Source organism: Cynocephalus volans, chromosome 3 (genome assembly GCF_027409185.1).
Source record: "Cynocephalus volans isolate mCynVol1 chromosome 3, mCynVol1.pri, whole genome shotgun sequence".
NCBI lineage: Eukaryota > Metazoa > Chordata > Mammalia > Dermoptera > Cynocephalidae > Cynocephalus > Cynocephalus volans.
Window position 1 is genome coordinate 123,301,774 of NC_084462.1, and position 27,564 is coordinate 123,329,337.

At 38.7% G+C, this 27,564-nt stretch overlaps 1 protein-coding gene across 1 annotated transcript; it reads left to right on the plus strand.

The window, feature by feature from the left end:
- The first annotated feature begins 5,307 nt into the window (after positions 1 to 5,307).
- Positions 5,308 to 11,627, plus strand: PNN (pinin, desmosome associated protein). The gene is made up of 9 exons (XM_063089591.1): positions 5,308 to 5,446; positions 6,128 to 6,199; positions 6,481 to 6,549; positions 7,058 to 7,130; positions 7,256 to 7,350; positions 7,510 to 7,585; positions 8,931 to 9,086; positions 9,164 to 9,302; positions 10,043 to 11,627. Exons 1-9 carry the CDS (start codon positions 5,334 to 5,336, stop codon positions 11,398 to 11,400), a joined length of 2,151 nt encoding a protein of 716 aa, XP_062945661.1. The 5' UTR covers positions 5,308 to 5,333; the 3' UTR covers positions 11,401 to 11,627.
- Positions 11,628 to 27,564: the final 15,937 nt, after the last annotated feature.

Sequence of the window (27,564 nt, forward strand, 5' to 3'; positions counted from 1 at the left end):
AGCAAGAGAGAGAGAGAGAGAGAGAGGAGGTACCAGGGTCTTTTTAAACACCAGCTCTTACGGGAACTAATAGACAGAAAACTCACTTATTACTCCCCCCACCTAGGGAGAGCACCAATCCATTCATGAGGGATCCACCCCCATGACTTAATCAGTTTCCAACACTGCCACATTGGGTATCAAATTTCCACATGAGTTTTGGTGAGGACAACACATCCAAACTCCAGCATTCTGACCCTGGCCCCCCAAAACTCATGTCACTCTCACATACAAAATATAATCATTCTATCCCAACAGTCCCAAAAGTCTGCTTCCTCCAGCACCAACTTAAAAGTCCAAAGTCTCATCTGAGACCAAAAGCAAAAGTCCTTTCAGCTGTGAACCTGAAAAACAAAACCAAATTTATCTACTGCCAAGATACAATGGTGGAACAGACATTGGGTATACGTTCCCATTCCAAAAGGAATGGGAAAGGAAAGGAGATACAGGCCCCAAACAAGTCTGAAACCCAGCAGGGCAGACATTATGTCTTAAAGCTCCAAAATAATCTTCTTTGATTCCAAGTCCTGCATTCTGGGCACAATTGGCCAACTGGGCCCCCAAAGCATCAGGCAGCCTCACCTCCACAGTTCTGCCAGGTGCAACCCAGTGGGCTGCACTGGTGCCTGTGGCTTTTCCAAGCCTGTGTTGCAAGTTACCAGTGACCCCAGAGTTCTGGGGTCCTGGCGGCTGCCCAGCTGCCTTGGCTTTACTAGACATTTTCCCGGTGGGGGCTACAACCCCACTTTTCTGCTCGGCATTGCTCTAGTAGATGGCCTCTGCAGTGGCTCTGCCCCTGCGGCAGGTCTCTGCCTGGGTCCCCAGGCTTTTCCATACATCCTCTGGAATCTGGGTGGAGGCTGCCGAGCCTCCACTGATCTCACATCCTGCCGGCCTGCAGACTTAACACAACATGGACAGCACCGAGGTTTCAGGCCTCTACTCTCCAGGGCTGCTGCACGAACCACACTTGGGGCCAATACTGCCAGAGCAGCTGGGATGCAGGAAGCAGGTTCCTGAGGGCAGCTGTGCCCCACGTCAGTCCTCTGGGACAACTCAGTCCTTCTAGGCCTCAGGGCCTGTGATGGGTGGGGCACCCTTCCAGACTTCCGAAATGCCTTTAGGGCTTTTTTCCCATTGTCCTGGTTCTTAGCATCTGGCTGCCTCACTGCCAAGATAATGTCCTTAGCAACCAGTTTATCAGCTTCACCCTTGCATTCTTCTCCTGCTCTCTATCTACTTCTCTACCACATGGCCAGGCTGCAAATCTTTACACTCTGCTTCCCTTTTAAATTTTGGCTTTACATCATGCCTTTGCTGCCATAACTCAGAGTAGGGTGTTAAAAGTAACTATGCAGCTTCCTTAATGCTTTGCTGCTTAGAAATTTCTTCTGCCAAATGCTCTGGTACATAACTCTTAAGTCCCACCTTCCACAAAGTCCATGGGCATGGACACAATGCAGCCAAGTTCCTTGCTGTGGTGTAGCAAGGGTGATCTTTTGTCCAATTCCCAATAAGTTCCTCATTTCTATCTGAGATCTTATCATCCACATGTCCTTAACTGTCCACATTTCTTTCAGCATTCTGCTCACAACCACATAAGTCTCTAAGACATTCCAAACTTTCCCTCTTCTTTTTGTCTTCTTCTAAGTCCTCCAAACTCCTCCAACCTTTGCCCATTCCCAGTTCCAAAGCTGCATCCACATTTTCGGGTATCTGCATAGCAACACCCACTCCTCGGCACCAGTTTTCTGTATTGGTCCATTTTGTGTTGCTATAACAGAAATACCTGAGACTGGGTAATTTATAAAGAAGAGAGGTTTATTTGGCTTACAATTCTGGGACAGCTGCATCTGGCACAGGCCTCAGGCTGCTTCTACTCATGGTGGAAAGTGGCAGGCAGCTGGCAGGTACAAGCAGATCACATGGCAAGAGGAAGCAAGAGAGAGAGAGGAGGTGCCAGGGTCTTTTTAAACAACCAGCTCTTGCGGAAACTAATAGAGAACTCACTCATTACTCCCCCCACCTAGGGAGAGCACTAATCCATTCTTAAGGGATCCACCACCATGATTCAATCATTTTCCAACACTGCCACATTGTGATCAAATTTCCTCATGAGTTTTGGTGGGGACAACACATCCAAACTCCATCACCTGTGATTAGTTCTTGGTTATTCACAAGGCATATTTTTTTCCAATTAAATTCATTGCTTTCCACAAGTTAACATCTTGGGTTTTCTCAAATTGTTTGTTTTTCCCTATAGAACTGTGATTCACAAGGATTATTAACAACCTCTCAACTCTTCATGCTCTTCTGCAGGAATTTAAGATCATGTTCTTTAATTGTAATTATGGTAGTTTTTTAAAAAACATGTTCTTTCTAATGAATCTTTTTTTTCCATTCTTCACATACATCAAGCATAAAAGTTCCACTTAAACCTCTGAGAACACTAAATAGTGTAATTGTATTCGTCCTTTTCTGTTGCTTATAACAGAAATACTTGAAACTGGGTATTTGTAAAGAAACAATATTTATTGCTTACAGTTTCAGAAGCTGGGAAGTCCAAAGTCCAGGGAACACATCTGGTGAAGGCCTTGTTAGTGGTACTATTCACAGTGATGCAGGGTGTCACATGGAGGCTGGCAGATCTAGACAAAGACTAACCTCCTCATTGGCTCTTTTAAAGCCATCAGAACCACACCCAATACCAGAATTAAACCATCAACTTTATTACTCAATGAATGGATCAATCCACTTAGTGGGCATGGTCCTCACAATCCAATCACCTCTTCAAGGTCCCACCTTTCAATTACCATAATAGGATTTCCCACCCATTTAACATGGTCACAATGGGGGTTAAGTTTCAATGAGTTTTAGGGGGACATCCAATCCACAGCAGTAATTTTGAAGAGTATTTTGCCACCATAATCTTTATTTTCCCAGCACTAAAATTTACCAAATGTGAAATCAGGTCCTTTCTGTCTGGACTGCATTCTCACACTCATCACCACCATCAAGGAACAGAAGTCCAAGCCCACCAGAAGTCAAAAGGTAAGCAAATGACCAACTTACTATACTGGATTCCTCAAACCATGATAACATGGGATTTTTAGAATCATTTGGAGCACAGAAAGGAAACTTTCGTTGAGGATCTACTAAATATTGAACACAGCATCCCACTGATACTCTCCCTATCAAATTGCCCAGGATTCCAGGAGAAGATCATAGGGAGGCAGGAATAGACCCTATGTTTTTTGGTTAATTCTAAATGCATTTTCCCATGGAAACATGGTTACACTTGGTTAGGTTCTACTATTACCACATTCATCACTCTGGTACTGCCTGAGTTTGTACACAGGTTGTAATAAGATCAATGAGACTAAGTATGCTTACAATCAGAATTTAAAAACTGTCAATCCTTATCCCTCTTACCTAGCTCTACTTTTTCTTTTATCCATATAGCATTTCTCACTTTCTAACATACTACATAATTTAGTTATGTTCATTATCTCCACACCATACTCTTCCTCCCCCCAAGCTTCTTCAGAGATCTTTATTGTACACTGGTGTATACAAGTGCCTAAAAGAATTTCTGGAACATAGTAGATGCCCAGTAAATATTTGCTGGGTAAAGGAATGACCTTTTTTCCTTCACACTCAGATTGTAATCTCCACAGAAGCGGGAACTACAAATATCTTGTTCTAGACTTTATCTTCAGAGCCTAGCTTACTGCTGATACCAAGCAGCTTTAAAAGGTGGCTGGATGAATTAAGTGGTAGCTAGAGTTAAATAGTCAGCCCACTAATGCTTAGTGCAAGGAGGATGCCTGGCTGAGATTATTCATAACATTGTTTCTGTGGGAAAATGTTTTCTGAGGTACGATTTTGTAATAGTCCATTTCTATTGCTTATAATAGAATACTTGAAACTGGGTAATTTATAAAAAGCAAAGTTTATTTCTTACAGTTCAGAAACTAGGAAGTCCATGATCCAGGGTGCTCATCTGGTGAGGGCCTTCTTCTGTGTGGGAACTCTCTACAGAGTCCCATGGCAACCAAGGTGTCACATGATGAGAAATAACATGAGCAAGAGAGTCACCCTCATTTGTTCTCCTTATAAAGCCATCAGAACCATGCCCATGACAACTCATTACTTCATGAATAGATCAACCCATTCACAGGGCACAGTCCTCGTGGCCTAATCATCTCTTAAAGACCCCCACCTTTCACACACCATAACTGGATTTCCCATCCTCTTAACACTGTTACAAATGGGAATCAAGTTGCCAATTCATGAACTTTTGGGGGGGCACATCTAATCCACAGCAAATTTGTACATGTATTTCTGGAACAAATCTGGTTCCCACGTTGGCAGTGCAGGTAGAGCAGAACCAGAAGCTGGAGGACATTCACCTCCCCCCCACCAAGTCTGCTCCCCTAAACCCGGTCTTAAACCAACCAGAGTTAAAACACTGAGTCAACCATGCCTGCCTCGTCTGTCTCCTCATCGTCTTTTTCTTCTAATCCAGCCTTTCACGGGTCCAATGGTAAGGTGGTACTCTACTGGGTTGACCTAGGGACAGTTATCTCGTCTCAATTTCTTTATCAGTAATAGCAGGCTTTTAGATTGGGGGCGGGGAAGGACGGAAGCGTTTAACACAGCGTCCAGAACAAGACCAGCCCTTAACAACTGTTAGCTGTTAAGATTAATGACTTTTCATATTCTCCCTCCTTCGCTTCACTCTCCTCACTTTAGATTAGCCTAATTGAGGGAAGCATGCGCCTAGCCTCACTCTGGGCATGCGCACCAACAGAATGGCCGCGCCCTTTCCTAATTGAATCATGGACTAAGGTGAGTGGAAGGAAGGAACGTAGACTCGCCTCCGTCCCACCCTGATGTAATTAGGTGGTCAAGACGATATAAAGCACGTCCCATCACAGGTTAAACGAACTGGAAAACTCCGCGCTCTCCTTCCCAGAACTGCGAGCCCCCGAGCCCACGTCCCCGAGGAGCCAGGGACGCTCAAATCCGCCCCGGCTCTGCGCTAGAAGCCGAGCCGAGCCACCCGCAGCTAATTGGGGAGGGAGGCGACTGCCTGCCCGACTTTCCATTGGCCCAGAGTCACAAAGGCCGGCAGCTTCTCCCCCTTCCGGTCGCTGAGTGATTGAGGCCGAAAAACAACGCCTATCGTCATTGGCTGAGCCCGGCCGTCAGTCCTCGCGCGTTTCGCGGCTCGGCGCGGCACAACCCGGCGCTGCCTGTAGAGCAGTCTCGAAGCCTGCTGCGGGGAGAAGATGGCGGTCGCAGTGAGAACTTTGCAGGAGCAGCTAGAAAAGGCCAAAGAGAGCCTAAAGAACGTGGATGAGAATATTCGCAAGCTCACCGGGCGGGATCCGAATGACGTGAGGTAAAGGCTGGACGGGAACTGCGAACTCGGAGAGGCAGCCCTCACGGCGGGGTGAATTGGGGGTGGCGAGGGCGGCCGGTCCTGAGAAGGCTGGAACATCGAGGCCTGTTCCCGGGTGGCGGTAGAACCCAGTCCTCCGTGAGGCGGAGAGATTCCAGGTCCCCGCCGTAGGGCGCTGGGCTCCGGTGCTTGAGGTGGGAGAGCGAGGCCTGGGGCGCCGGGATGGCTTCTTGGCCTTTGAGAGGGGCCGGGCTGCCGCTTCGCGCCCTCGGCCCTGCAGGCCCGTAACTGCCGCACAAAGCCCCTTTCCTTTGGGGCGGCCGCCCGGCCTGGGGGACTGGCCTGGAGAGCCTCCTGGGACGCGGTCGGCTGCCTCATCCCCAGGCTCTTGCCCACATGCAGCTTCCTCGGGGATGGCGGGATGGGGACCTGATCCAGGATTGTTAATGTGTAATGGCATTGAAATAAATACAATTTTTGTGGTATTGGTCTTGGAAAAACAAGTTACGTGAAATAGTTATTTCCGGTCCAGTGTCAAGCATGTGGATTTTAAACTGGTTTTTTTTTTTTTCCCTAGAACTTTTCTTATTTTTTCTTTATGATGTACCACATCTGTGGAAATATTTGGTGCCATTACGTGTGTTTACATATGATTTTTGCTGATTTTAAAATCTCTCATAGGCCCATCCAAGCCAGATTGCTGGCCCTTTCTGGTCCTGGTGGAGGTAGAGGACGTGGTAGTTTATTGCTGAGGTAAGAATTCCTTAAGCCTTAACTCATGCTGGAACTATAGGTACTTTTATGCTAAATTAACGTATTGGTTTGAACAAAATTTGTGATAGAGCCAATGGTACTAGTTTTGTGTAAATTTAATTTACTCTTGTAGTTTAAAAAAAGCTATAAAAAGCATTTTAGAGTGTCCATTTAAGGTTACTTTAATTGGAAAAATTTTTAAAAATTCAACTAAATTCTCTTGTCAAAGCAATATTTATCTGATATTTCAAATGCCTTACGTTGGGCGTTTTTAATTGCAGGCGTGGATTCTCAGATAGTGGAGGAGGACCCCCAGCCAAACAGAGAGACCTTGAAGGGGCTGCCAGTAGGTATGTATAAAAAGATTCCTGAAGGTATCCTTGTATGCTCTATTTTCTGAGATAGCACACAAATATTTAATAAATATTGTTGAATTAGGTTGTGTTAGAATTGAGTAGTATACCACTTCCCTGAGTTTCCTTGGTATTTGACTGAGTTAGACAGCCAGTTTCCCTCAAAACTCAGTTTTTCACTTATGATAATCCAAATTTTCTCAAAGTAAACGTCATTAGAAGAATAACTTTAGGAAAATTGTCAATTTGTACCACTTTTTCTGTGTTGTAATTAAAATACTTAACCAGCCTGAGGAATATTTAGATATTATAGGAAATCAAAGTTTGGTTTGGGCATTGGTTGACACATTTTATCCTTTCATGGCCTGAGGAAAGAGTAAAGTGGGATTGAGACTAATAAACTGAGGCTTCTGGAAATGAGTCCTAGAAAAAGTAGGCATTTGCCCTTAGTGTGCACTTACATCAAATTCTGCAATGGTCGTTTAAATTATTTTCCCTTTGACAGGCTGGGCGGGGAGCGTCGGACGAGAAGAGAATCACGCCAAGAAAGCGATCCAGAAGATGATGATGTTAAAAAGGTATTGAGATTAAAAGAACTTGTTAGAGGATTAATGTAGTACTTTTCACCCTAACTACATTTAAAAGCATGCACCCATATGCTAGTTAAATAACTGAATAACTGAGATTTTCTTTTCTCCTGCAGCCAGCATTGCAGTCTTCAGTTGTAGCTACCTCCAAAGAGCGCACACGTAGAGACCTTATCCAGGATCAAAATATGGATGAAAAGGGAAAGCAAAGGTATCTTTAGTAACCTTTCAGGGGGGAAACTCCTGTCAAATAATGCAGTTTTTAAAAAAATTAAGGGATTGTTCAAGTGCCTGTGGTATCTCTTGGAAAATGGTGGGTTTAAATGAAATAGATCTTTCTGAAATTGAATTTTCTTTTTCTGTTCTTTAGAAACCGACGAATATTTGGCTTGTTGATGGGCACCCTTCAAAAATTTAAACAAGAATCCACTGTCGCTACCGAAAGGGTATTTGTGTGATTTTTGTTTTGCTTCATTTATTTATTTATTATTATTCTTATTTTTTTTCCCAAAAGATGACCGGTAAGGGGATCTTAGCCCTTGACTTGGTGTTGTCAGCACCATGCTCACCCAATGAGCCCACTGTCCATCCCTATATGGGATCCGAACCCGTGGCCTTGGTGTTATCAGCACCACACTCTCCCCAAGTGAGCCGCGGGCCGGCCCTGCTTCATTTATTTAAGTTATCAAAGTAGTGGATTAATGTTTTTGAAAAGAGTTTAATAGCTGTTTTAATTGCAAGCCTTGAAAGATATTTTAATTGCAAACCTAAAAGCAAGTAAAAACATAACTTTCTGGTGTTGTTATGTTGTCAGTCGTTTTTTAAGGTGCTGTGAATTAAGTGAACTTCTGTTTGTACTACAAAGAGCCCTGGCCTGTAACTCCTGAGAACTGGGCTTCTGGTCTAAACTCTGTACCAGTCTCATTGTTTGGTCTTGGACAAGTCCCTTTATTTCTTTAGTTCTCAGAGTGCTTTCTCTCAAACAAGAGAAGTGAACTTATGATCTTGAGGTTAGTTCAGTGATGCTAATTTTTAAGATTTATTTATACACTCAAAGGCAATACTTAGCACTCTAGAAACAAAAAGCATAAACATTCCCTGCCCTCCACAGTTTGACTGTCACCTTTCTAGAAGTTTTTGTTTTGTTAAAGCTGCAAAATTATGTCTATGGAGTTGCACCCCAAATTATTGCTTCTGGGAGAGACCTATAGTAGAAAGGGAGATGACAATCCAGTTACAAGAGATTAGTAAGTTTTTATTACAGATTCTTACAAACTAAGAATATAAAGGGTTTAAATGTATTTTAATGTTTGAAGAAGTTGCTAGTTTTCTGAAATAGGCAGAAAGTATGACTGGTTTGTTAGTTACTTCGTTAGAACTTCTGTCGAATTCTTTGATTTGTGGGGGGGGAAATAACTCTGAAGATAACTTCTAAAGACAGTGCCCATCTTTTTTAGGTTAGCTTTCATGAAAGAATCTTACTTAAACATTATAATAGAATGGTTCTTATGGCTAATGGCCTTGACATTTATATGTTTATGTGAAAAAGACTTAGTCCTCATTTCCTGAAAGATGAATTGCAGCCACTCCCGAATGCTAAGTTTGAATTAGTTGGTGTCCTGAATTGAAAATGTGAAACATGTAGGTAACTTTACTTATAAAACTGTGATATTTCACATAATCAGGATGTGTACTAATTTTTTATTATAATTGAGCAGAATTCAAAGCAGATAATTTGATTATTTTTTATCTGTTAAAAAACAAGTATTAAGGCAGATTACTTATTTTTAGCAAAAGAGGCGCCAGGAAATTGAGCAAAAACTTGAAGTTCAGGCAGAAGAAGAGAGAAAGCAGGTTGAAAATGAGAGGAGAGAACTGTTCGAAGAAAGGCGTGCTAAACAGACAGAACTGCGGCTTTTGGAACAGAAGGTTGAGCTTGCGCAGCTGGTGAGTAGTGTTTTGGAATTCTAAGATTGGTAATCCTTCATGTTTACAAAAGCACTGACCTTTTAACTTTTCTTTAGCAAGAAGAATGGAATGAGCATAATGCCAAGATAATTAAATATATAAGAACTAAGACAAAGCCCCATTTGTTTTATATTCCTGGAAGAATGTGTCCAGCTACCCAAAAACTAATAGAAGAGTCTCAGAGAAAAATGAATGGTAAGTACATGAAGAGGTTCATTTTCTTGATGGGTAAGGTAACTCATTCACATATACACATTTGTTTGTTTTCTAAAATAATTGTGATTCAATAGTTGATTTTTTTTTAAAGATATTTTGAGATGCTAATGAGTTTGGAGTGCAGGAATATTTGTTTTATGATGGAGTTTAACCTGAAATTTATTTTGTAGGTGGTGCTTACACGTGTTTTTCTTAAGCATTTGTGTAAGGTTGTTTCTTTTCGCTTGCTGCTCTTAGTAGCCAGATAAAAATGCTGATGCAGCAAGACAAAAGTGACATTTATAATTCGTAGAGGGAGCACACATGGAAGAAGTATATACACTGCTAAGATGGTGATTAGATGATTTTTCTCTGCTTGGGATCAGAAAAATCAGTGCATGGTACGATGCCGTAAAACTGGTTCTCTTATAAAGAAGTTTTGTTATTTTTCATTTAGCATAAAGTTAAGATGCAAAAGAATGACTTGTTTTTCAATCAGTTAGATAATGCGGCTTAGTTTTGCCAGTTGGTAATTGCTTAGTTTATAGGTTTCCAGTGAATCTTTGTTTTTGTCATTTTTATGTCAGCTTACTTTGCCATAATCAATCTTTTGTCATCTCTTTACAAAAAGACATTTAGATGAAGCTTAATGACAGTTTGTGACCAAATATAAAATTGTGACTTTGAATTTTTTAAATCATAGTTTGTAAATTTTACACATGTAAATTTTTATTCTTTAGCTTTATTTGAAGGTAGACGCATCGAATTTGCTGAACAAATAAATAAAATGGAGGCTAGGCCTAGAAGACAATCAATGAAGGAAAAAGAGCATCAGGTGGTGCGTAATGAAGAACAGAAGGCGGAACAAGAAGAGGGTAAGGTGGCTCAGCGAGAGGAAGAGTTGGAGGAGACAGGTAATCAGCACAATGATGTAGAAATAGAGGAACCAGGAGAGGAAGAGGAAAAGGAAGTAGGTATAGTTCATAGTGATGCAGAAAAAGAACAAGAGGAGGAAGAACAAAAACAGGAATTAGAAGTTAAGGTGGAGGAAGAAACTGAGGTAAGGGAAAGTGAGAAGCAGCAGGATAGTCAGCCAGAAGAAGTTATGGATGTGCTAGAGATGGTTGAGAATGTAAAAACTGTAATTGCTGAGCAGGAAGTAATGGAAATAAATCAAGTTGAAAGTGTAGAGCCTTCAGAAAACGAAACTAGCAAAGAATTGGAGCCAGAGATGGAATTTGAAGTTGAGCCAGATAAAGAGTGTAAATCTCTTTCTCCTGGGAAAGAGAATGTTAGTGTTCTAGAAATGGAAAAGGAGTCTGAAGAAAGAGAATCTGAGCCCCTTCCTGAGCCTGTGGCTCAGCCTCAGCCCCTGTCTCAGCCCCAGCCCCAGCCCCAGCCCCAGCCTCAATCTCAGCCCCAACCAATACTCCAGCCCCCAACTCTCTCTCAGCCTGAAACTTTGCCATTAGCTGTTTTACAGCCACCACCTCAGGTTATTCAGGAGCATTTACTACCTGAAAGGAAGGAGTTTCCTGTAGAGACTGTAAAACTCTCTGAGGTGCCAGTAGAGCCATTCTTGACAGTACATGCAGACAGCAAAAGCAAAACCAAAACTAGAAGCAGAAGTAGAGGTCGAGCTAGAAATAAAACAAGCAAGAGTAGAAGTCGAAGCAGTAGCAGTAGTAGTTCTAGTAGCAGTTCAACCAGTAGTAGCAGTGGAAGCAGTTCCAGCAGTGGCAGTAGTAGCAGTCGAAGTAGTTCCAGTAGCAGCTCTAGTACAAGTGGCAGCAGCAGCAGAGATAGTAGCAGCAGCACTTCTAGTAGCAGTGAGAGTAGAAGTCGGAGTAGGGGCCGGGGACATAATAGAGATAGAAAGCACAGAAGGAGCGTGGATCGGAAGCGAAGGGATCCTTCAGGACTAGAAAGAAGTCACAAATCTTCAAAAGGTGGGAGTAGTAGAGATACAAAAGGATCAAAGGATAAGAATTCGCGGTCTGACAGAAAGAGGTCTATATCAGAGAGTAGTCGATCAGGCAAAAGATCTTCAAGAAGTGAAAGAGACCGAAAATCAGACAGGAAAGACAAAAGGCGTTAATGGAAGAAGCCAGGCTTCCTTAGCCTATTCTTTGCAGCAGAAGATTTCTTGATGAGTAAAAGGATTACCTTTCCTTGTAAGGAGGATGCTGCCTTAAGAATTGCATGTTGTAAAAAATCTTTTTGGAAAATACAGACTGTTTGTTTACCAGACATTCTTGTACTTTTTGCATAATTTTGTAAGAGTTATTTATCAAAATTATGTGAGGTTCCAAAATATGTAAAATAATAATAATAAAAAAAGATTAACATCCCTTGTCATCTTTTTTAAATATCCTAAACTCTTCAGTAAGAATCTGTATATTTTAATAAGTAACTCTTTAAGTCTGTTCCCTTTTATTTCTGTATCATACATTGCTTTTGTAGAAATAAATGTGCATTTCTTTATTTTGGGGATGTCCTTGTTGACACTTGTATAATAAATATCTTCTTGATATCATTTTCATCTTTTATCACTAGATACTGAACATCATTAGAATGTTTTTGAAGGTTTCCTCACTTTTATTTGCCTTAGACAATTATTTTGAGTTGTCAGATCCAGATCTTTGAGCTTGGAAGGGGAACAGTTCTCTTTAATATTGTTTACTGTTTTCTAATCTCCCTTGTTATTGTAATCTAAGCATTTTTTCTTGTTTCTCATATTGAAACCATATATTTGGTAGATAACTTGAAACAGTATGATTTGGTTGACATTTTCTTCCTGAGTATGGGAGCATCATTCTTTTGTCTTCGTGGTTACTTGTGTGATACAGCATATACATCTGTTAAAATAATCACTTCTTTCTAGGGGAGGGAGGTAGAAAAGTAATCTTCTAAACTTGATTTTTGAGTTTGTGGTCTTGTCTTAACTTTTGTGTTGGCTCTAACTGAAACATGCCAATATGTGTTTTCAAGAATTTTTGTTTAAGGAAGTATTGTATGAAAGTTTACAAAATGAAGGAAGTTCATCTAGACTTGAATATGTAAGCAAGATAACACACAAGTGTACCAAGTGATTATTAACTTTGTTGTTTTATAAATTTGTATGAAATTGAAGTGTCTGTTGCCCATTACTATACATGTGCAAATAAATGTGGCTTAGACTTGTGTGCCTGCTTAAGACTAGTACTTGTATTAACTTTTTCAATGCTTTATACAAGAGCACTTAAATTGCAAATGACCTTTTTTGAGCTCATGATTTAACATTGTAGCTTTAGGCTTGACTTTCAATATTCATTATGCCTTCCCTTGACAAGTAAGTGGTTACAATGAAAATGTAAACAAGCATTTCCAGTTAGCTTTTGTGTCTATTATAACTCACTTGTATAAGTGTAAGTAAACGTGTTAAAAGGACTCTCTTAAAAAAATCCTTTTGGGATATTTATTAAAACAGTAAATGAGCAGGACTTCACAACCTTAAGAGTCAGCTGCATCCCCGAGACAGTTGTTTCCACCAAGAGTACCTTCATGCACGGTTTGCAATACTCTAGCAAAATGTTACTTCCCTGTTTCATGACTGGGAAAAGGTTGGTAAACAAAGGGATGAATATATTTGTATGAATATTTGTACTAGTTTGGCCTTTAACTTCAATTGTTGGAGTTATAGTGCATGGGGGGAAAGGAGTAATTTCCAGTTATTTCAGTTAAGCTCTACTGATTGTAGTATACAGAAAGAATTTTAATAACCTTAATTTTATTAGCATTTTTGAGTGGTGTGCATTTATTAATTGGAAGGTTTAAGTTTTAACATTAAGTTTTTAGATTTTTTTGATGTTTGTGATTGATGCTTTATCTTTAGAAATGAAATTTTATGGAACTTAGGTTCAGAGAACCATGGAATTGTTTACTTGCAGCGATACTAGGAAGTAGTTGGAATGTAAAAGTAATGACAGTGTTCATCAAAAATTTAGGAGCTGAAGGGGGATAGGCTAAGACATCTAAGGTGCTAATTAGCAAACATCTCGTTTACTCTGAGATTCTGAGGTTTGGACAGCCACTGGAAATAGAAGATAGTTTCATCTTCAGTGATGTGTATTTCCAATATCTGCAGAAGTGTTTAGAAATTTGAATTAGGCAAAACCTACCAAAGCAATGTCTTGACAAATTTAACAGTCAGTGGGGGAGACTGCAACTTGGTAAAAATAAACCTGTGGTAGTATCTGAGAGTGTTTTTCTTAAGCTTTTGTCTCACTTAGCATGATCTTTTCAAAAAGGAAATTAATAATACTCAACTCATTGATAACTACCTTTTTGTGTGCAGTTGGATGGTTGAGGGATCTGAACTCTTGACCTTAATGTTATCAATACCATGCTTGACTACCCTATTAAAATTTGCCACTCCTGACTTCACTGTCCCATTTTCATGCTTTATTTTCTTCATTACTTTTGGCACCATATTGTGTAGTCATATTTTTGTTCATTGTCTGCTTTCTGGTAGACGGCAAGCCCCCACAAGTGAAGGGATTTTTCTTCCTCCTATTTGCTTTATTTCAGACTCCTAGAATAGGACCTTGCATATAACAGACATTCAATATTATCATGAATTAATATGGCTATGTGATTTGCTCTCTGCTTGTCCTTCTAACTTGAGTTCTTACCTCTTTCCAGCATATCCAAACATGTTTGCTTGAAACAGTGAGCCGAGTCTTAGATACTGAAATTTGTCCCCATTTTTTTCCAAATTATGGAGATAGTTTTTGTAGCTTCTTTTGTAAATACATTAGTTTGTGTTCTGTGTAACTAAAGGGTGACCATAGTGAAGTGAATCTGACAAGGAATGTGGAGGAGTAATGAAAATCATCTGAGGCTCTGTCAAATTACTGGGCCTTTTTGGAGATTTTAGATACAGCCCACCTCCCTTAAAGAATCCCTGCTGTCCTAGTGAACCAGTGTTATGTGTTTAAATGTGAGGGTACACCTCTGCTGTCATGGATGGGAAGAAAAATTAGTAGCAAAGATTATGAAATGAAGATCAAAAAGGGCTTGTGTTTCTCTAATTCCTTTATTTTTTTATCACAGATTGCATGTTCATGTTTCCAAATTATATAGAAGTAATCTATAGATAATGCATTAGACTTAAAACGGAATTTAGCATGGGATAACATATACTTAAATAACAGCAGATTTTTTTTCAACAGTATATACAAATCATAAGAAATTGCAAAAAAAAAAAAAAAAAAAAACCCTGCAAGACAAAGTTATATTTTTAAGGCTTTTCCCATTTACTTATCAGATAAAATTTGTGAGAGTTTTAACTCTGGTTACTGTTATTTTTTTCTTCTATCATGGCAACAGAGGCCACTGAATATAAGATGAACTTCACTCTATATTTGACATTTAATTATGGTGGAACAATTAAAAGAGCATTCTTGGTGACAATTTTACTTATGGCCTCTAGTTTAATGATCTTACTAATTACACATTAGCTTCTTATAAAGAACTCACAATTTAATTTTTTTCTAATATCTTGTTTATGTTTTTCTTTTCTAATTATTTTCTAAACCTATTTCTTTTTTTAACCATAAATATACACAATTTCTAGTTGTCAGTTAGCAAAAGTAAAAAAAAAAAAAACTACAGTTACTCTAACTGCTATGCAAGTTATTACAACTTTTTCAAATTAATACTAAGAAAGTTATACGAAGGTTCTTACCTGCCTGAAATTTGTAACTGCTTTAACAACAGGAGAAGCTGTTACCAGGAGAATATCTTCTGATGGAAATTGAATAGCCAGCTTATTTTTAAAAAGAGAAAAATAAAACCAGGATAAATAACTAATTCCTTACTTTAAGTATGTGAATTTAGTTGCCTTTGATACCCTCAGACCAACCACTTCTTTTAACCAGGTACCCACTCACTCAAGCCACAATTCTCTCCTCCAGTTTTCTGTATTAAGACCTGCCGTCTGTGATGTTCTGGACTGTACATCAGAATAAGCTGATCCTTCCAAAAGTTTGCGTTTTGATAACAGCTGGTACCTTGACTAAAAGGAATGGCATTTTATTGTGGCATTCAGTATCACGTGGTGTTGGACCTCTGTGTTCTCAAAGTTCTTTGTATGCACTTCTGTTATGGGTACATATCCACAGAGCAGTAGATTCAAGGCTACCTACCTTTGTGTTAGAAATATAAAATGTTCTCATGCAAATGATGTGATAATTGGGTCACCAGGGAAGACTTTGCAGATGAAGTTACATGGAAGAATAAGGAGGAAAGAAAATGCTATTTAATCATTAGTTCTTTAGCACATGCTGTTATGCCAGACACTGTTCTAGTTATTGAGTTAGAACAGTGAACAAAAACATTTCTGCCCTTATAGGGTTTACTTACATTCTGGGGATCGGGAGTCGCAAATGAGAGTGATTAATGCTATAGAGAGAAAGTGAAGGAAGTTTGAATACTGAGGTGGAAAGCGTTTGTAGTTTTAAATAGGATGGTTAGGAGACGCTTCACTGAGGTCACATTTAGAAATCTGAGGCAGGTAAAGGAGTAGACCATTTGGATATCGGGGAGAAAAGGAGATAACAAGCTAGGGAATAACAAGTGCAGGGGTCTTGAGGCAGTACTGATCCTCTTTTCAAGAAAACAGCACACGTGGCTGGAACAGTGTAAGCAAGAGAAAAAAAGTTCTGAGAAGTAGTAGTTGAATAATGGTTTAGGATTTTCCACAACCGAAGAAACTCAGCAAGTCTATGGTCTTGAACATCAAGTAGGATAAACATAATAAAATCACACTTGGGTACATCATAGAAAAACTTTTGAAAACCAAATATGAATCCCAATGTGTGGGAATTTTCTGGTTAACTTTTTATTATTGAATCCTCACAACTTTATCGTTAAAGACCATATTGTGTAATTTCAATTTTTTAAAATTTCTTAGGAGTTGCTGTTAGGCCCTGCATATGATTAAGTTTGGAAACTTAAGGCATATGGCTTTAAAACTATCGATTCTGTAGCTATTATGTACAGTTTATGTCAATTAGGTCCATTTTATTACTTGCATTGTTCAAATCTTTTATATTCTTACTGATTCTTTGTGGGCTTATCTATCAGTTACCAAGGGAAGTATGTTAAAATTTCCCACTATGATTTGAGGGTTTATTTTCCTCATTTCCATTTTTATTTTATATGTTTTGAAGCTGTTATACTAGGTGCATATGTGTTTGAAATTGCTTCATCTCTCTTGTGAATTAATCCTTTTGGAGTTTTCACCTGTCTATTTCTAACAATGCTTTTGTTTTAAAATCTACCTGATATTAGAATAGCTATTTAAGCTTTCTTTTGGATAGTGCTGGCATAGATTATCTTCTTGCATCCTTTTACTTTCAGGCTTTCTGTAATCCTTAACAACGTGTCTTACAAGCAGAATACTTTTAAAAGACTGTTGCAACAGCCTTTGTCTTTCATTTGGAGGGGTCTGCTTAAGATTAATTATTGATATATTTAGGTTTAAATCTACCATTTTACTAATTGCCTTCTATTTTTCTTGCCTGTTCTGATTTTTTTCTTTTTCTTTTGTTGACTTCTTTCAAACTGGATGAATAATTAATATTCTGTTATCTCCTTCTATTAACTTGATACTTACACTTTCTCTTGCTTTGGTGGTTTTCCTAGAATTTACAACATGCACCCAAACATGGTGCAAGACCCTTAGAACATTTTATCCCATTCATATGCTAATTTTCCATGTAGTTTTGTCTCTGGCCTTCCAGCTCCAGCTGGAACTACGCCTCAGCTCTCCTGGTCTCCAACTTGCCGACTGCAGATCTTGGGACTTCTCAGCCTCCATAATTGCATGAACCAATTCCTTATAACACATATCTCTCTTCCTCTCTCTATATATCTCCTCTCTTGCTCTCTCGTTCTCTCTCTATACACACATATATATACATATATATATATATATAAATGTATCTCCTATAGGTTCTGTTTCTCTAGAGAACCCTAACTAATACAAATTAACTTCTTTGGTATACCTTCATTAGCTGGACATCTTAAAGGAACATCATCGTTATCTGCCATAAATCTTATGATTTCAGGTTGTTTCCCTCAGTATTTTCATTTCCAGGGGGTTGAATGTTTTCTAACCCCTGACCCATATTTGCAATGGAAAATAAGAATGTAAAGTTAGTACACACTAGAACAACAGTTAGACGAGAGTGGAGGCCAAGATGGTAAGATGCTCCATTGAGAATGGTAAAGAAACCTGAGCCTGGCAGAGTTCACACTCTGTAAGGTTATCATCCAGAAGTCCATGTTCCTACTGGGAAACTGGGATCTATGAAGCTCTACTTTTTTGTCAGAGGCAATGCTGTGTAATTATTTTTCCTGAGCAGTCAGGAAGATGATATTTCCCCTCCTCCCACTTGCAATTAGGTGAAGCCATGTACTTATTTCTGAACAATAGAACGTAAGCAAGAGTAATATAAACCACTACAAGGCCTAGTCTTTCACAGCATTGAATATAGTTCTCTAGCTCTCTTCTCTGATCGTGACCTTTGATGCTTCATATTCCAGATTGTTTTGCTATGGGTTAATTGCTTCAAGGACAGTTCAAATGAGACTAATGTGAACAAGAAATAAGCTTCTATTGTGTTAAGCCAGCTGTTGAGATTTGTGGTTTATCTGCAACCTTAGCTAATGAATTACCCTGATAAATACACACTGTGGGGATTGTTATATTAACTTCTGCTTTGTATAACCTCCCTAAATTTCCATAATCTTTGCCATTGTATTAGTCCATTTCTGTTGCTTATAACAATACCTAGAACTGGGCAATTTATAAAAAAATAGAAGATTTATTGCTTACAGTTTCAGAGGCTGGGAAGTCCAAAGTCCAGGGAACACATCTGATGAAGGCCTTGTTAGTGATAGTGATGTAGGGGTCTCACATGGCAGAATTGTGGAGCAGAGAGAGAGCTAACTCCTTCTCCTTTTAAAGACCTCAGAACCACACCCATGACAACCATCAAACCATCAACTTATTAATCCATCTACTAGAGCATGGTCCTCACAATCTAATCACCTGTTCAAGGCCCCACCTTTCAATTATCATAATAGGATTTCCCACCCTCAGCAGTTACAGTGGGGATTAAACTGCAGTGAGTAGTGAGTTTGGGGGTGGGGGAAGGGACATTTCAATTCACTGTAGCCATTAAGGAAGTTTTATATCCTGTAATTGGTGGATTGGTGGAGTTTCCATAGATCCTATCACCATCTCTCAGTGTCAGCCATTTAGTAAACAAAATGTATAATTCAGCATGATAACTATTGATAGTTTATCAGATTTATAGAAGACAGTGGTTTCTTTCCTATCTTTTTTTTTTTTTTTTTTTTTTTTGGTGGCTGGCCAGTGTGGGGATCCAAACCTGTGACCCTGATCTTACAAGGCTGTGTTCTAATCAACTGAGCTAACCGGCCAGCCCAGTTTCTCTTGTAATCAAAAGTAAAAAACCCTGGTTCATAAGATAGCAAACCCCCTTTTCAGAAATCTCACTGTCTGTGCAACTGTGAAGTCTTCCAGCTCATCTAGTGCAGCCGATGAACGTTAGTAATGTGACATGAGTCTCCATCCCCAATGCACTGCATTTTCCTCACTTCTGTGTGAATGGAGCACTAACACCATTGGGGGCCCTGATACCACAAAAGTACCAACTGCAGATATCACCTTTCTGCTCTTTGATACTATGAGATTGTATGGCATGGGATATTAATATTATGCTTATTTTGCTTATGAATAGTGTGATTTAAAAAGATCCCCAAATCAGAGTTAAATTGACAATCCAAGAGAATGTACTGCATTTATCCTGAGACTTCAAATCCACTTCCCATTCCCACTCTCTCCCCTGTGTTGGCATACTCCATTTTAGAAGTATAACTTAAGTTTTAGAAGAGGCAATGACAATTTGAAAAATGAAAAAATGTGGCCGGTTTTAAGCTTGGCTATCCTTGAATGGCTGGCCTTGTCTGAGTGGGGCAACCCCAGTTTGACTGGGCACCCTGGAAGTGGACAAAATCTGTGCTTGTGTCATATCTCCTCATACTATCTCCTATCTATCTGATCTCCGTGAGAAAACAGGTAATTAACCAGACTTTCTTATCTATGTGAAATGTTTTGTAAACTGTAAAGCCCATTATAAACACTAGCTCTTCCACTTTCAGTGGATTTACAGTTAAACCAATATAGAAAGTCACTTAATTCAGTTACTTAAGCATACATTTTGCAATTCTTATCCTGAAGGATTTACTCTGTGGGTGCTTTAATGCTCATGTGAAAAAAAAAATGACTGATACGAACATTTGGTTAACATATTTTTTTAGACTTATATTGTTGCTGCCATGTTCTATGCCAGTGCTGTTCAATATGGTAACCATTAGTCGCATGTGGCTATTAAGCCTTTGAATTGTGTCTAGTTTGATTGAAGAACAGAATTTTAAATTTTATTTCATTTAAAATAACTTCAGCTTAAATAACCACCACATGGATAACACAAATAACCTTTCAGTAATTTAAAAAGTTCTATTGGACAGCACTGTTCTACACAAATTGCTCATAAATATTAGTTATTATTTAGAGCTATGCTGTCTAATATGTAGCCACTGGCCACATATAGCCATTGAACACTTGAACTATGATTAGTCTGAATGAGATATGTTGTCAGTGTAAAATACACATTAGATTGCAAAGACAGTATGAAAAGAAGGAAACATGTAAAATACCTTATTAATAATTTTTATATTGATTATTGTGGTAGGCAAAATAAGGGCCCACTAAAGATCTCTCTCAATCCTGAGAACCTGTGAATGTGTTGCATACATTACATGGCAAAGGGGAATTGAGATTGCAGATGGAATTAAGATTGTTAATCAGCGGACCTTAAAATAGGGAGAATATCCTGGATTATCCAGGTAGTCCCAATGTAATCACAAGGGTCCTTACAAGTGGAAAGGGAGATGTATAGAAAAAAGATGCAGAGGTGCAACATTACTGGCCTCTAAGAAGCTGGAAAAGACAAGAAAATGGATTATCCTCTAGAGCCTCCAGAACAGAACACAGCCCTGCTGATACATTGGTTTTGGCCCAGTGAGATCTACATTGGACTTCTGACCTACATATGAATAAAAAATATGAATATGAATATGAATGAAAAAATGAATGAATGAGTGAATAATTTGTTTTAAGTCACTGTTAGTGGTAATTTGTTAAAGCAGTGAATAGGAAATGAATAAAATTATATACTTAAATAACATTATTTTGGATATATTGGCTGAAATGAAATATACTGTTGAAGTTGATTTCACCTGTTTCTTTTTACTTTTTAAAATGTGGCTACCAGAAAATTACATATGTGACTCACTCAATTTCTATTGAACAATGCTGATTTAGAAGTTTGATGACGTGATCATTCTGTGTGTTGGAGCAAATGCAAAATTGCTTCTTGAGAAGACTCTTGGGCTCTCAAGTCCTCAAGCCCTCCTTTGGCTTACTTTCAGCATGGGACTAGAAGATGACTTTCTATTTACTCATTTGACCTCTTGAACTCCTCAGCTTTCATAAGATAATCGTCTTACCTTCACCCTGCTTAGTCATAAAACATGTGATTCAGCACTTAACAGGCAATATAGACAGTGACATTATATACATAGTCAAGGAATATTACCTCCGATTTACCACAGTTTTTTAGTACTTACCAATTTGAACAAAATCACAGTTTAATGTTTGTTTAAAGAAATCATGATCATTGCTGAAATTAGAGGCAAAAACAAATGTTACACATCTTTCTGTAGGCCCAGTTCAGAACTAACAGTAGATATTTGCACAAAACCATAGTACAGAGGTTTTGTGATAGAAGCTAACTAGATTGACACCAAGTATTTCTTCTTTCAGGGCACACGTTTTTTAGCCTTCCTTGCAGTTAGGTTGTAACAATGTGATTGGGCTCTGTGCAGTAGGAGTGGGCAGAGAGAATATGCTTCCAGGCCTGGCCATAAAAGTCCATGAATGATTGTCTACACATTCTCTCTCATCTCTGTGATGATCTCAGAGACTACATAATCAAGATGGCAAAGTCATAGAATGGAAGGATTCCGGATCCCTGAGGTACCACCTGGAGGAAAGTTATCAAGGAAAGTTGATTGACTGGCTTTGAGAGTGAGAAATAAGCCATTATTGTTTTAAGTCACAGAGATTTTGTGGTTTACTTGTTACCACAACATAGCTTACCGTAACTAATATAGTTCTATTTACTAATGACTACTTAGGAGTTTAATTCTGGTAACCACATGGGTAAGTTTATTTCCAATTATGCACAATTGTTATAATTTGTAAAGTACATATGCCCATTATCCAACAGGTGAACAATTCCTGAAATATATATAATACAAAAATATTGAAATAGTCCATGTGTCCTTGGGGGCTGATGTGATTATTTATAAATTCATATCAGAGGGGCATGATTAATGTTGTTATAGCTATGTGAAGCTGTAGTTTAGTGATCTACTGGAAACTGGATACTTACAAATTCTGAACAAACAAAAATAGAACAGGTGGCTCTTCACTTGTTTTTGTTCATAATTTCAAGGTCTTCATATTTTCCCAAATAGAAAGTGCTTCTTCAACTAAGTTTTGATTACCTCGAACTGTGCTCTCAGATTCTTCTGAGTAGTCACATTGTTAAATCAGAGTATTTCTGGAAGTTTGAAGAATGAAGGCAGAACTCCTCTGCCTTTTTTGTTAGTTTATTGTTTTCATTGTTTCACTTATTTATTCTGTAACCAATAGGAATTTTATTTTGTTTTATTTACTAATTTTTTTGTGGTCAGCCAGTATGGGGATCCAAACCCTTGACCTTAGGAATTTTAATTATGGATCAAGGCTAGCTCTATTACTGAAGCTTTTATAGTCTATATAGTATTTATATTTATGACAAATCAATGAGGCTATTCTGTGTAAAATTCTTTTATAAACACATGAATACAACCCATTTCTATATTTTAATCCCCCAGCTATAGTGAGAAATGACATTTGATCCAGAATCTTAGATTCATGTTAAGGCTACCAGTGCTTCACAAAGCCAATGTTATACTTTTTTGAAGGGGGAGGTGGGAAAGGGGTAGGAGGAGGAATGAAGGCCACAAAGAATGATAGGCAAACAGAAGACATCTAAAGAGTAACTCATTACTCTCCCAAGACTTCAGAGGATATCTCTGTACTTTGTCTTGCTGGGCCGAATAACAGAATCATACACCTCAGTTATATAATACTGGCAATATCATGGTCATCAATTGTGCTTTTTCTTTTTTTTTTAATGATGACCGGTAAGGGGATCTTTAACCCTTGGCTTGGTGTTGTCAGCACCACGCTCAACCAGTGAACTAACTGGCCATCCTTATGTAAGATCCGAACCCGTGGCTTTGGTGTTATCAGCACCGCACTCTCCTGAGTGAGCCACGGTCCGGCCCTTCAATTGTGCTTTTTCTAATAATGCACATACTTAAAAGTATAAGAGGAGTGGTCAGAAGTCTTTGAATGCTGAAAGTTACAAAATTTCTGCACTGTGGCTTTTGGGAATGAGATATTTAAGATGGCACAGCTATGAGATCTTGAAAAAAATATTAGAAATTGTAATAAAGTCAAGCCTTAAGCATTCTACCTAATAGATGTAATATGAATTTTGACTTCTGTGGTTATTTGCAGGAAATTTTAAATCCCAGCCAATTTCCCCTGCCCCCAAGAAAACCTTCAAGTTGCTGCTTCTTGCCATCAGTTCACATGTGTACAGAGAAATAAAATTCATTTTAATAAAAATTTAAGAAAAATGTTACTAGAAAAGTAATGACAATTATTTCCCAGGATTTCATAATATGTTCCAAATCCAAATATCAATTATTCAATTACTGTCATTGTTAATGAGTTTAACTGAAAGTTAATGTCAGATATTCCTTCAGTTAGAGAAGACTGCTTAGTCCAGAGGGAAAATCATATAGAATGAAAAAATTATTAGGAGTAATAGAGTTGATAAAACAGTGGGGACCCTTTGGAGTCTCCTTCAGGGATACTGAAGTGAATATCAAAGTTGAAATGAGCAAGGAAATAATTAACATGTTTTTCAAATTTATAAGTAGAAAGGGAATTTGTCATTCCTAAACCAACCACAATAACCACGAGATTCAGGTAACTCCTGAAAAAGTGTGGCTTGTAAAGATGAATTCCCAATACTTCTTTCATCACGTTGTAGGAGATAAATAAATGAAACATAATACTTCGGGTCCCAGGAAGAAATCAGAAGTTGTGATGTATGGTCAACTTCTCAGACTGATCATGCCACATGTTGCTCGAATCTCTGCTAGCAATCATGCCACACAAAAGTTTTCTTCAGTTTTTTGTTTTCCTTTGGTGGCTAGCAGGTAAGGGGAACGAAACCCTTGACCTTGGTGTTATAAGACTGTGCTCTGACCAACTGAGCTAACCAGCCAGCCCTCCCATGGGAGTTTTCTAAGTCAGTAAATGTTGCCTTGGATCCCGATTTGATATAAAGTAAAATAATATTTGGTGGAGAAAATATATACTTAAGGTCGTTCTGTGAAATTTTGTAGTGAAGAATGTAGACTTATGCACATCATAAATGGTAAATACTGTTTGAAAATATTTTGAATCTTGAGGAAATGTAAGATAAATTTCTACAGTAATCGTAATAAAAAAAGTTTGAGGCATTTCTTATGCGATTGCTTTCTCAGAAGCTATCACAAGCTCAGGTCATGATTACTCCTGAGACTAAAAGAATGGGTATTTTTAGTGGTAAAATTATAATGAATTTAGTGAATTAAGTCTTTTTAGTGGTCAAAGTCTTGGAAAGCACCTTCTCAAATCATTTCCTGTTGTCTTCATCATCAGTTGTACATTGTTAATCAATAAGAGTTTGACGAATTAAAATGGTATCATATGCTTATTCTTTAGGTTAGTCGGAGTGTATATCTTGTTGTTATTTAAACTAGTAGGCTCGTGGGTGGTGAGTCATTGAGTGTTACCCTGTAGATATAGGTTTAGGAGAAGAATAAATACGTGTGCTTGAATAAGGGTACATGTGCTGGATCCACTCCTCCAGTCACTTCTGCTCCATGAGGCCACCCAGGAAAGTGAGGCTCATATTTACATTGCAGAGTCTGCTGCACCCCGCACCTCAATCAGTCCCCACCTGAGGCTGCAGAGACTAACGCTTCTGTCCTCCCCCCGCCCTTTTCTAATCTGCTTCTCTCTTCCCTCTGCACTGCCACTTTCTGCCACCACTTCATTAGGAGCCAAGCCTAGTTGGAGGAACTGTTATGTAAAAGCAGGCACTTTTCTGGCAGTGTTTTGGGACCAGAGTGACTTGTGAAAATTATTTTTGTAAGGAACATTTTTAAAGGCAATTATGTTCCTAAGTGTATTTTAACAAAATTTGAGGTGTGTAATAATTAATTTTTATTTTGCATTTCTTTTTGTACACTCAGTGTCAGATTTGTGTGGTTGATCTGATTCCTAACCAATGACAAAAAGCTACAAAAGATAGGCCACTTTATCTAAGCATTCTCAACTTTGAACCAGAAGAAAGGCTCAAAGGTAACTTGTTGGAGTTTTATCTTGCAAAGATTAAAAGAGACAAACATATACTTACTTTGCTTTCAATGCTCTTATATATTAAGTATCTTTCTATTCTGTTAATGGATTAATAAGCCTCATGAAGAGCATCAGCAAAGTTAAGAATTCTCCACATAATTCAGATAAAATAAATTTTTGGCTTAAATGTTAACTTTAAAATGATTTTTGTCCACACGGGGAAAAAAAAAATGAATTGGAACTGTTCTGTATGGGATAGTGGTAGCACATACATGACTATACATTTATTAAAACCCATAGAACTGTATACCTATACCACAAAGAGTTAATTTTACTGTATGTAAATATAAAAAATCAACTAGGATTGCAAGGGGATCCCAAGATGGAATGTAGGCTGTGACAAATAATTTAATTGTGTTAGAAATGTATGACATAGCCATACTAAAAGGGGTGGGGAAGAAAGGAGCTGATCTAAATAACTCTGTAACAAAGTGTTTTGATCAGATACTACAAGGCTAAAGACAAAAAGAATTGTTCACAAACATCTAACTCTGGTAAATTCATTAATCACAGGGTATGGGTTATCAATTTTAAAACTACTTTACATGTGTACTAGGGTTGAACAAATAAGTAAGTAGTTGTAGATAATGAGTAGGTTTCTTACTGCTGGAGAACTTACTGTTGATGTCTTTGATACTTCTCCCTTCAGGAGGTAGAGCTAAATTCCCCTCTTGAAAGTGGGCTGGACTTAGTAACTTCCTTCAAATAAATATGAGGGTTCTTCAAAAATGTTGTGGAAAAATAGAATTAAAAGATAATACGAATCTTTCCATGAACATTTTGAAGTACCCTCATAGAGTAAGTGTGGAAAAAAGACTTTTTTTTTTGGCAGCTGGCCAGGAATCCAAACCCTTGATGTTGGTGTTATAACACCACGCTCTAACCAAATGAGCTAACCGGCCAGCCCTAAAAAAAATAGTTACTTTACATTGGAGATAACCTGGAAGACACTACCTTAACCAAGTAAGCCAGGTTAAAAACATCAGTAATTTGACATTGATATCACGTGTACCCGCTGAGATTCGGTGATGAGCAGGGCACACCACTCTGTGGTATTCTTCCCCTAAAATCTACAGCTTCAGTGTAATCACGAGAAAGCATCAAACAACCCAAATTGAGGGACATTCAAAAATGTCAATGTCAAGAAAAACAAAGAAAGACCAAGAGACCGTCATGGATTATAGAAGATTGAGGAGACATGAAAACTAAATACAATGTGGTATCCTGTATTTTTTTTTTTTTTTTAAAGATGACCGGTAAGGGGATCTTAACCCTTGACTTGGTGTTGTCAGCACCACGCTCACCCAAGTGAGCCATGGGCTGGCCCTTGGATTAAATTCTTGAACAGAAAAAGGACATTAGTTGAAAAATTAGGGAAATCACAATAAAGTCTGTAGTTTAGTTAATATATTGTACTAATGTTAATTTTCAGTTTTTGATAGATATGTGATAGTTATTAGGGGAAGCTACATGAAGGCTATACAGGAAATCTCTATAGTTGCAATTTTTTGATGATCTAAAATTATTTCAAAATAAAAAGTTTTAAAATTCCTTATTAAAATAGGCTTACAAGTAACTTTCAAAAATCATTAAATTTTGATTTTTTCTGCAAATAATTTGCTTTACTTTTGTTCATTCAGCATGTCTTAACCCAAACTCGTGGTCTCCCTCTGCCTCTATTCCAAACCTACTCCTCTCCCATGTTCCAGTCTCAGTAAATGACACTACCATGCTCTCAGTCATTTAACTAGAAAGTTGAGAACCATCCTTGACTTTTCCCTAATTAATCACTAATCCCTGCATCCTGAATATCTCTTCCATATTCTTGAATTTAGTTGTCTTCTCTTTTGTATTCTTGAATTTAGCTGTCTTCCCTTAGAGATTATAAGTTCAATGGGGACAAGGGTACTGTCTGCTTTTTTCCCCGATGTTTTCTATAACTGAGCACAATACCTGGTACATAGAAGGCACTCAAAAGCTGTCGGGTCCGCCCCCGGCCAACCCGAATAGCCCTAGCCTCGTTCCTTTTGGTGGGCGAGTGAACGGCCCGGGATTCCTCTTTCCCTCCTGTCCCCTTTGGAAGGAGACCGGGGAAGAGAGCCGTGAAGAGAGGTGAGCACAGCCGCCAGCCTCCCAAAACAGCCCGGTTAAAGGACACTCAGACATGGTGGCGGGTTCTGTCGAGCAGTTCCAATTATTATCACACAAGCACTTGCTTTTATAGGCAGATAGGGAGGGGAGGTTTTAACATAATCCAATCAGCTTAACGGTCAAGGGCATGCATCCTGTCTCAATGCCTAGCTATTGCAACCACGCAGTGTTCACAAGCGCAGAAGCACGTATTTGGCCAATAAGGGCTAAGGCAAGGTTCCCACAGACACCCCCACCCTACTTCCTCCCCGCGCCGTCTTAGGCTGCCACATTAATACGCTCTTGTGGGCCTATAATGGCGCCACTTGCAATGTCACTTCAGGTGGCGTTAGTGTTTGTTTTTTTTGTTTCTGTTTTTGTCTTTTTTGCACCGCACTCAGC